The 11,567-nt window shown below is 47.3% G+C and overlaps 1 protein-coding gene across 1 annotated transcript in view; it reads left to right on the plus strand.

The window, feature by feature from the left end:
• The window catches only part of LOC145361001 (shiftless antiviral inhibitor of ribosomal frameshifting protein homolog), a 27,739-nt gene extending 16,172 nt beyond the window's left edge, over positions 1-11,567 (plus strand). Inside the window, 6 exon segments of the mRNA XM_080216522.1 lie at positions 160-162; positions 1,461-1,534; positions 3,131-3,286; positions 6,938-7,041; positions 8,308-8,465; positions 11,081-11,567. Of these exon segments, the coding sequence (XP_080072648.1) occupies positions 160-162; positions 1,461-1,534; positions 3,131-3,286; positions 6,938-7,041; positions 8,308-8,465; positions 11,081-11,289 (704 nt within the window). The 3' untranslated portion in view covers positions 11,290-11,567.

Genomic DNA, 11,567 nt, shown 5'->3' on the forward strand with positions numbered 1-11,567 from the left:
CAAAGATAGGAGAGTCTAAAACTATAGGTTTAAGGTGAGAGGGCAGAGATACAAAAGGATCCAGAGGGGCAATTTTTTCACACAGAGGGTGATGAGTGTCTGGAACGAGCTGCCAGAGGTAGTAGTAGAAGCCGGTTTTGACTTTTAAAAAGCACTTAGACGGTTACACGGATAAGATGGGTAAAGAGGGATATGGGCCAAATGTGGGCAATTGGTAGTAGTTTAGTGGTTAAAAAAAAGGGGAGGCATGGACAAGTTGGGCCGAAGGGCCTGTTTCCATGCTGGAAACCTCTCTGACTCTGACCCCACTCTCTAAAGTGTCTAACATCCTTTCACACAACGGCACCTCGTTCTGCTCAGGGAATGAACCACACAGTTTCAGTTGCTGACTGACTGGTGAAGGTACAGTCACACTGAGGACCACACACACACACACACACACACACACCAGGGGAAATTCTCTCCCAGAAAGCAACAAACTGACAGCTGGACAGATAGAGAGGCAGAAACACATCTGAGGATTTTTGCTTTCATTTGCTGAACTGTGTGGCTTTGAAGCTTAGTGTAGCTTCCATTGTCTTGCTATTCAATCAGCTTTTTAAGATCTTAGGAAGATTAGAATTGTTAAGGTGCACAAGGAGGCCATTCAGCCCATCGTGTCTGCACAGATACTCTAATCGAGCATCATGTCTTAGTGCCGTTTCCCCTTCCTTTTCCCCGGAATCCCTGCACATTGTTTCCATTCAAATAATCATTTAATGTCCTCTTGAATGCCTTGATTGAACCTGTCTCCACCACACTCTCGGGCAGTGCATTCCAGACCCAAACCACTCACCAGGTGTAAAGGTTTTTCTCTCATGACACAAAGTGGTTAGCACCGCTATCTCACAGCGCCAGGGACGTGGGTTCAATTCCTGGCTCGGGTCACTGTCTGTGTGGAATCTGCACGTTCTCCCCGTGTCTGCATGGGTTTCCTCCGGGTGCTCCAGTTTCCTCCCACAGCCCAAAGTTGTGCAATTGGCATGAGAAATTATCCATTAGTGTCGGGGGATTAGCAGGATAAATATATGAGGTTATGGGGATAGGGTCTAGGTGGGATCATTGATGGTACAGGCTCAATGGGCTGAATGGCCTTTTTCTGCACTGTAAGGATTCTATGATTATGGTGGCAGCGGTAGGAAGTGTAGACAGGGTCTATGGATGGGAGGCTGGTTTGAGTGGTGGGTAAAGTTTTCCTGGTCTTGTGGCTAACATTTATCCCTCAATCACCGTCACAACAGATGACTTCATCATTCCAACCTGCTATTCATGGGAGCTTGCTGTGCATAAATTGGCTGCTGCATTTCCAGATTATAATATTGGATACATTTAAAAACTATCTCCTTTGGTGTAAAGTACTTCAAGGCGTTATTTGGTTGTGAAAGATGATACACAAATGCAGATTTCTTTTTGAAAGTCAGTATGAGAGGGGTCTGAATGACGGGTTTTATATTTTTTTACACAGGATGGAGAGAATGATGACAATGAGATACAGGTACGTGATACATCGCCAGGGCTCTGTACTCAGCAACAGGTTTGATACAATCAGACGTGGCACAAGGCCTAATGAATTATTAACTTCACTTTGTGTCTCTGAATTGCAATTAGTGTGGGAGGGATTTTATAAAAAAGTGTCTTTAATGAGATATGAGTCACTGGCCTGGAAAATAGTGGCACAGTGGTTAGCACTGCTATCTCACAGTGCCAGGGACCTCGATTCGATTCCTGGCTTTGGGTCGCTGTCTGTGCGGAGACTGCACATTCTCCCCATGTCTGTGTGGGTTTCCTCCGGGTGCTCTGGTTTCTTCCCACAGTGGCCGTGCTAAATTCTCCCTCAGTGTACCCGAACGTGTGCCAGAGTGTGGCGACCAGGGGATTTTTGCAATAACTTCTTTGCGGTGTTAACGTAACCTACTTTGACACAAACTTTAAAATTTACTCTCCATCCCTAATTGCCCTTTGAGAATGTGGTGGTGAGCTGCCTCCTTGAATCGCTGCAGTCCATGTGGTGTAGGTACATCCACAGTGCTGTTAGGGAGGGAATTCCAGGATTTTGACCCAGTAACAGTGAAGGAACAGCCAATATATTTCCAAATCAGGATGGTGAGGCATTTGAAGGAGAACATGGTGTTCCCATGTGTCCACTGCCCTGTCCTTCTAGGTGGTAAAGGTTAGCTGTCTAAGGAGCCTTGGTGAGTTGCTGTAGTGCATCTTGTAGATGGTACACACTGCTGCTACTGAGCATCAATGTTGGAGGGAGTGGATGTTAAAGGTGGTGGATGGGGTGATGAATAAATTTGTCCTGGATGGCATCGAGCTCCTTCAGTGACTCTGCTCACCTGTTCTGCACTGTCTTCTTCAATTCTTGGAGACTCTGGGGAATTGGAAACATTGAACCTTGCATAACGATTTGGGGCAGCATCTGAGATTTCCAACAAGGGACACTTAATAAGAACATAAGAACTAGGAGCAGGAGTGGGCTATCTGGCCCCTTGAGCCTGCTCCACCACTTAATAAGATCAGGGCTGATCTTATCGTGGACTCAGCTCCACTTACCCGCCCACTCACCATAACCCTTAATTCCTTTACTGTTCAAAAATCTATCTATCCTTGCCTTAAAAACATTCAATGAGGGAGCCTCAAGTGGGCAGGGAATTCCACAGATTCACAACCCTTTGGGTGAAGAAATTCCTCCTCAACTCAGTCCTAAATCTGCTTCCCCTTATTTTGAGGCTGTGCCCCCTAGTTCTAGTTTCACCTGCCAACCTCCCTGCTTCTATCTTGTCTAGTCCCTTCATTATCTTATATGTTTCCTCTAAGGTCTCCCCCTCATTCCTCTGAATTCCAATGAGTATAGCCTCTGTCTCTCCTCATAAGCCAACCCTCTGAGCTCCGGATCCAACCATTTACATCAGCCTACTCAGTAAGGTGGGGCCAAGTGCAGTGCATTCCACTGCCAGTAGGAGGTGAACTTCCATCCATTGGGTTCTTGGGTGAATACAGCCCATCTTGGTGGGTGAGAATCCAATGATGTTTTGATCTGCTCTTTTCTTCTGCATTGTGATTGTGTTTATGTTCTGCGTTCAACCAGGAAATAGTGGAAAGCTTAAGGATGCTTCCACTGACCGAAGATAACGTGCGAATGTTTAATTTGGCGAGGCACAATGAGATTCCCGGTACACAAAGGCAGTTTGCGTGCTCACTCTGCGACAGATATTGGTGGAGGAAAGTGCCTGAGAGGAAACAGGTAACACCACTCTTGGTCATCAATACCATTCCCAGGTTTCATACATTGTAAACCCCACACAAATTTATGTTAATGATTTGGATGAGAATATAGGAGGCACAGTTAGCAAGTTTGCAGATGACACCAAGATTGGTGGCACAGTGAAGAGTGAAGAAAGTTCTCTCCGATTCCAATGGGATCTTGATCAGTTGGGCCAGTGGGCTGATGAATGGCAGATTGAGTTTATTTTAGACAAATGCGAGGTGATGCACTTTGGTAGATTGAACCAGGGCAGGATTTACTCAGTTAATCATAAAATCATAGAATCCCTACAGTACAGAACGAGGCCATTCGGTCCATCAAGTCTGCACCGATCACAATCCCACCCAGGCCCTTCCCCCATATCCCACCCACTAATCCCTATAACCTACACATCTCAGGACATTTTTTTAAAGCATGGCCAATTAACCTAACCCACACATGTTTGGACTGTGGGAGGAAACCAGAGCACCCAGAGGAAACCCACGCAGACATGAGGAGAATGTGCAGACTCCACACAGACAGTGACCCAAGCTGGGAATCGAACCCAGAAGCTATGATGCAGCAGTGCTGACCACTGTGCTACCGTGCCACCCAGTTAATGGTAGGGCGTTGGGGAGAGTTACAGAACAAAGAGATCTAGGGGTACAGGTTCACAACTCCTTGAAAGTGGAGTCACAGGTGGACAGAGTGGTGAAGAAGGCATTCGGCATGCTTGGTTTCATTGGTCAGAACATTGAATACAGGAGTTGGGACGTTTTGTTGAAGTTGTACAAGACATTGGTAAGGCCACACTTGGAATACTGTGTACCGTTCTGGTCACCCTATTATAAAAAGGATATTATTAAACTAGAAAGAGTGCAGAAAAGATTTACTAGGATGCTACTGGGACTTGATGGATTGAGTTATAAGGAGAGGCCGGATAGATTGGGACTTTTTTCTCTGGAGCACAGGAGGCTGAGGGGTGATCTTATAGAGGTCTAGAAAATAATGAGGGGCACAGATCAGCTAGATAGTCAATATCTTTTCCCAAAGGTAGGGGAGTCTAAAACTAGAGGGCATAGGTTTAAGGTGAGAGGGGAGAGATACAAAAGTGTCCAGAGGGGCAATTTTTTCACACAGAGGGTGGTGAGTGTCTAGAACGAGCTGCCAGAGGTAGTAGTAGATGTGGGTACAATTTTGTTTTTTAAACAAGATTCATGGGTAAGATGGGTATAGAGGGATATGGGCCAAATGTGGGCAATTGGGACTAGCTTTATGATTAAAAAAAGGGCGGCATGGACAAGTTGGGCCGAAGGGCCTGTTTCCATGTTGGAAACCTCTGTGACTCAGTGACTGCCCTCTGTCCCTCCCCTACATGTCTTCTGGAAGTCTTCTGCCTAAGGGAGGGCTCTTCCCGCCTGGGGTGATCACCCACTCTCAGTCCCCATGGGTCCCTCAACTCAGCTGACCCTCTTCTGCTACGCTGCCCTTAAAGGGACAATCGCCACAGGCTCCCAGATAAGAACCGGTGGGGTTGGGGGTGCGGGGGGTGGGGGTGGGGGGGGTGTCGCTGACCTGAGGTCCTGGGAATGTTGTAGGACAGATGCTTGGGAGGGATGATGTTTCAGGACAGTGAGGAGAGCACATTTGAATTTGAAGATCATAAGATGGTCGCTCGTCATTCCAATCAGGAATTTGTAAGAAAATTCTTAGTCAGAGATTGGTGAGAATGTGGAACTCGCTACCGCAGAGAGTGGGTTGAGGAGAACACAGCACAAAGAACAAAGAAAATTACAGCACAGGAACAGGCCCTTCAGCCCTCCAAACCCGCGACCATGCTGCCCGACTGAATTAAAATCCCCTAACCTTCTCGGGACCATATCCCTATTTCCCATCCTATTCCATCCTGTACGGTGACACAGTAGCACAGTGGTTAGCACTGCTGCCTCACAGTGCCAGGAACCTGAGCTCGATTCCCAGCTTGTGGGGGGTCACTGTCTATGTGGAGTTTGCACGTTCTCCCCATGTCTGCGTGGGTTTCCTCCGGGTGCTCCAATTTCCTCCCACAGTCCAAAGATGTGCTGGTTAGATGCATTGACCCAAACAGGCACTGGACCATGGCAACTAGAGCAATTTCACAGTAACTTCATTGTGCTGTTAATGTAAGCCTTGTGACAAATAAATAAACTTTAACATATTCATATATTTATCCAGATGGCCCTTAAAGGTCACTATCGTACCCGCTTCCACTACCTCCCCCGGCAGCGAGTTCCAGGCATCCACCACCCTCTGTGTAAAAAAACTTACCTCGCACATCTCCTTTAAACCTTACCCCTCGCACCTTAAACCTGTGCCCCCGCCCCCAGTAATTGGCTTTTCCACCCTGGGTAAAAGCTTCTGACTATCCACTCTGTCCATGCCCCTCCTAATCGTGTAAACCTCCATCAGATCACCCCTCACGCTCTGTTATTCCAGTGAGAACAAACCAAGTTTCTCCAAACTCTCCTCACTGCAACATAAGAACTTAAATGCATGATGTGGAGATGCTGGTGTTAGACTGGGGTGGGCACAGTAAGAAGCCAGGATAAAGTCCAACAGGTTTATTTGGTAGCATGAGCTTTCGGAGCACTGCCCCTTCAGCAGGTGAATGGTGAGTTGGGTTCACAGTCAGGGCATGTATAGACACAGGCTCAATTACAAGAGAATGGTTGGAATGTGAGTCTTTACAGGTAATCAAGTCTTAAAGGTACAGACAATGTGAGTGGAGAGAGGGTTAAGCACAGGTTAAATAGATGCGTACTGTCTCCAGACAGGACAGTGAGATTTTGCAAGTCCAGGCAAGTTGTGGGGGGGTTACAGATAGTGTGACACGAACCCAAGATCCCAGTTTTTATTGAATTCAAATTTCACCATCTGTGGTGGTGGGATTCGAACCCGGGTCCCCCAGATCTTGCTCTGGGTGGCTGGATTACGAGTCCCGTGACAATACCACAACACCACTGCCTTCCCCGGCTTATCTTTTAATTAGTTGCTTGAAAATTTGGGTGGGTGGAGACAATGAGTTCACTTAAATACATCGAAGGCAAAGCGAGGGAAGGAAGGTTTTGCTGATGGAGTGGGGTGAGGAGGGGGAGGGAGGGAGCTACAGGGGGCCGGGGGCAAGGGGATCATTTTCCAGGCCATTGGCTGGGCCCAGTATTTATTGCCCATTCCTAACTGCCCTCCAATTCAGAGGGCAATTGAGAGTCAACCACATTGCTGTGGCTCTGGAGTCACAAGTAGGCCAGACCGGGTAAGGACGGCAGATTTCCTTCCTGAAAGGGGTGAACCAATGGGTTTTTCCGACAATGGTTTTTATGGGCATCAGTAGATCCTTAATTCCAGAATTAATTGAATTTAAATTTCACTGTCTGCCGTGGCGGGATTCGAACCCAGATCTTGCTCTGGGCCTCTGCAGTTCTAGTCCTGTGACAATGCCATTGCCCCTGGGGAAGAAACAGCAGCACAGAGCGGATGGGCCGACTGGCCTGTTTCTATAATGCACCTTTGATGTGAATAAATGTTTTATAAGAGCTTCGAACAGGGTTTATCTCTTAATTAGCTGCATGGAAAACGGGGAGAGCGGAGGTGATGCATTCACTTTCTCCACAGGTCTCCAGATGTCGGTGTTGTAAACGTAAGTACGACGCGGTGCCGAGGGATCAGGAGTGGGGTTTCGCTGAGTATATCTGCGATATTTGCAACAACGCTTTCAGGTAAGGTCCAGTCTCAGCAGAATTCCATCTGGGGCAAAACAAGTAGGGTTATTAATGGCTGGTCTTGGCCCCTATCTACCAGCCATATGGTGAAGACCATTGGTGCTTACGGTGCAAGACTATAAGATATAGGAGCAGAATTAGGCCATTCAGCCCATCGAGTCTATTCTGCTGATATGTTTCTCAACCCCATTCTCCCGCCTTTTCCCCATAACCTTACCGACCAAGAATCTAGCAGTCAAAGTTTGGAAGACAATGCAGGCAACTTTAACTCGCCTTTGGCCTTCAAATGTTTGTTGCTATGTGGCATCTGGAAAGCTCACCGTGCCATCATTCAGACCATTCGTCTAATGATTTCATAGCGAGGGGAGAGGGACTATGCCGTGATTTCCGATTGAGTTCCTCACGGTTTTCATTTTCGAAAGATGTTCTCGTGTCTGCCAAGGCTAAAGAGGCCTAGCACACCCTCCCTGATGGAGGAGGGAGGGTGGGAACTTTTCTCAGCAATGGGAGCCCTGTCCTCTGCTGAACATCAGCCCAGCATTCATAGCTATCTCTGAATCTGCTGTTCTGGAGTTTGGAATTGACCCTTCTGACTCTGAGGCAGGAATGCTACCACTGACCAGAGGTCTCTCCATTAGGGACGGGTTCCCCAATAGTGAGGAGACCGACTCTGGTCTCAATTTGGATTGACATTGGGGCAGTGCAACTTCCCTGGGTTACTTCGGATCTGAGTTATCCAAGTTTCTGCATGTGAGGTGGAACAGTGAGGGGGTGGCACAGTTAGCACTGCTGCCTCACAGTGCCAGGGACCCTGGTTCCATTCCTGGCTTGGGCCACCGTGTGTGTGGAGTTTGCACTTTCTCCCCATGTCTGCGTGGATTTCCTCCAGTTTCCTCCCACAGTCTGAAAGACGTGCTGGTTAGGGTGCATTGGCCGTGCTAAATTCTCTGTCAGTGTAACCTGGACAGGTGTTGGAATGTGGCGACTACGAGATTTTCACAGTAACTTCATTGCAGTGTTATCGTAAGCCTTACTTGTGACACTAATAAATAAACTTTTACTTTATGAATTAGAGTTGAGAATCATCTGATTGGCCAATGAAGGCTGTTGGCTTCCTAATTGGTCATGTGAAGATGAGGCATCATGGGAATGGGTGCCCTCATTGGCCAAAGGTGGAGGTCATGTGATGAAGCCAATGTCCAAAGTTGGCAACTCTAATCCATCATTAAGTTGCGTCTCCCTCTCTCCCTCCCTCAATGTCAGGCACTTTGGACAGATGGGACTTGCTGCTTCATGCCACAGGTGTCGGAGTGCCGTCCTCCCCATCCACATCATCCCACCCCAACAAGATCGGGCCTACCCGGAAAACAGGAGGCGGATTCCACACGGCTGCTGTGCCGAGGATTGTTACAACAGACAAGGTAATGTAGAGACGTAGACACCACGGAGCAGGAGGAGGCCATTCGGCCCTTCTAGTCTGCTCCGCCGTTCATTACGATCATGGCTGAGCATCGAAAATCAGTTTTGTGATCCCACCAGCTCTTGTCCCGCCATGGTGGCGTGGCCCCTTTAAGAGGGCGTTTACTGGGAGCCATGGAGGGAACCTACAGACCCTATGAAGTGTCGAGGCTGGAGGGAGAGCCAATCGAGTGAGAGCGTGCGTATCCCGGGTCAGGGAATATCCGCAGTTGGAATCAGGAATAGTAGTCACACCGTTATTCTGTCTGACTCTATTGCAAATATAGGCCTTGACAATGAAACCTTTTGTTCATGAGCCTCAGTGAGTCACTCTCCAGATATTACACCCACTTTTAATAACTTCACACCCCAGGCATCTGACCTCAGCTTTAGTATGAATCGAGACCTCTTTGTTTCAAAAGTCAGTTGGAATCTGTGTGCATATCATTGCTTTCCAATGGGTTGATTTGATTTATTATTGTCACATGTATTAGTATACAGTGAAAAGTATTGTTTCTTGCATGCTACACAGACAAAGCATACCGTTCATAGAGAAGGCGAGGGTGCAGAATGTAGTGTTACGTCACAAATAGGGTGTAGAGAAAGATCAGCTTAATATCAGGTAGGTCCATTCGAAAGTCTGACGGCAGCAGGGAAGAAGCTGTTCTTGAGTCGGTTGGTACGTGACCTCAGACTTCTGTATCTTTTTCCCCTGATGGAAGAAGGTGGAAGGGAGAATGTCCGGGGTGCGTGGGGTCCTTGATTATGCTGGCTGCTTTGCCGAGGCAGCAGGAAGTGTAGACAGAGTCAGTGGATGGGAGGCTGGTTTGCGTGATGGATTGGGGCTACATTCACAATCCTTTGTAGTTCCTTGTGGTCTTGGGCAGAGCAGGAGCCCATACCAAGCTGTGATACAACCAGAAAGAATGCTTTCTATAGTGCACCTATAAAAGTTGGTGAGAGTCGTAGCTGACATTTCCTTAGCCTCCTGATAAAGTAGAGACGTTAAGTGGACTTTCTTAACCTCAGACTTTTGTATCAGGGGAGAATGTGCAGACTCCGCACAGAGAGTGACCCAATCTGGGAATCGAACCCTGGCACTGTGAGGTAGCAGTGTTAACCACCGTGCTGCACCTAAGCCTACAGTGCAAGATATTGTTAAAAAAAACATTTCCAGGGCGTGGCCTTCTCTGACTGGTTCAGTGGCAGATTAACTATTAGTCTGTGTAGGTTTAAGCCTGGGGTTCCGGAAGGGAAGGGGGCCTGAGAACAAAAAGAAATTGGTTCTAAAGGTGAATAAATTTTCATAACTATACCCTGTGAGTGAATTAATAGAATAAATAGCGTGGACTTGTATTACATGCAAATAAATGCAAAATACATGCAACAAAGAGTATATTGTCATGCTGCTATATGTATACTTATTTTAGTGCCTACTTAGGGATGTGCTGAGCTCTGGCAAGAGATCGACTGCACGAGGTGTATCCAAATACAAATACATTTGCTTTAGAATTTATTTATCCCTAATGATCACTAACCGTTCAGGTGAGAACTATTCATTTTAGGCACTGAAGAGGATCAAAATCCTCAAAATGTGCTCAACAATGAGAAACTTAGTCATCCGGCAGTCACGCATGTTGAATCAGACACGCTTCGATCTATTGATTCACACGCTGTTATCAACACTTTTGTAAATCAAAAAACACGGAAGCTTTTCAAAGTACAAATGTTAAAGAAAATGAAAAACAAATGAGTAACTGGTTCATATAACTTTATGATATTATACATGTATTACAGTATACGTATTACAACAATATAAGTTATCTAACGTCACTTTATCCAATTCAATGAAGGGTGGGGCAGTGGGCAGGTCGGGGGCCTGACTGAAGCTCAGCCTCGGGTAGTTAATCCTCCACTGCCCTTGACAAGGCGGTGGTGAACTGCCTTCTTGAGTGGCCGCAGTCCACGTGGTGTAGGTACAGCCATAGTGCTGTTAGTGGAGGATTTCATAGAACCTTAGAAACTGCGTGGGTTTCCTCCGGGTGCTCCGGTTTCCTCCCACAGTACGAAAGACGTGCTGGTTAGGGTGCATTGGCCGTGCTAAATTCTGCCTCAGTGTTACCCGGACAGGAGTGTGGCAACTAGGGGATTTTCACGGTAACTTCATTGCAGTGTTAATGTAAGTCTACCTGTGATGAATGAATAAACTTTAAACCAATGGCAGTGCTGAAGACAGCTTCATAGGGCCTCTACAGTACACAAGGAGGCCATTTGGCCCATTGATTCTGTACTGATCACAATCCCATCCAGGCTCTCCTCCAGCAAACCACACATTTACCCCGCTAATCCCCTTGACTGTAGGGTCAACTTAGCACGGCCAGTGAACCTAACCCGCACATCTTTGAGCTTCTCTGGAATTAAACTGAACTCACACAGAGAGGAGAAGGTGTCACCCCAACAGTAAGTCAAGATGGTCCTGAGTGAACAGACTGAATGGTGTGGCCGCCCTCAGGCTAGTTTTAAACATTCCTGGGTGTCAACGTTCCATTTTAACAGAGAATTCCTTTATCCCTGGCAGAGCCGTACGTCCCTGGCACACACTGCGTCCATCCCAGGACACGGCAGGTGCGTGGCCTTCCCAAGGTGCTGTGCCCCAGCCTGGTGCACGAGTCCACCGGATCGACTGTCGCCAGCTGCATTAGCCAGGACTCCTGGATGGAGTGTGAGGTGGAAGATATCATCCAGGAAGACTTGAGAGCGATCCCGGAGGAAGAGGAGGATGAGTGAGTGAGTGAGCCGAGTCGGGAAAGCTGCCTTGCCCCCACCCCTCGAAATCCCCCCGTTCTTTCGAATCGAGGATTGTTGTGAGCCGAGAATGACGGGAACGGACTGGGAGAAAGTCGTTCTCCTGACAGCATTAACCAATTTAAACCCAGCTGAGAAGATCCAGGCACCTCCAGCCAGGAAAACCTAACTGTCCAGTGGCGTTTGGTAACTCCCAGTAAAACCACTTCTGATTTTGTTTATCCTTCTAGATATATTTCTATTAAACACTTTTTAAAATA

Source organism: Carcharhinus amblyrhynchos, chromosome 33 (assembly GCF_965287045.1).
Source record: "Carcharhinus amblyrhynchos chromosome 33, sCarAmb.v2.hapA, whole genome shotgun sequence".
NCBI classification, from domain to species: Eukaryota; Metazoa; Chordata; class Chondrichthyes; order Carcharhiniformes; family Carcharhinidae; genus Carcharhinus; species Carcharhinus amblyrhynchos.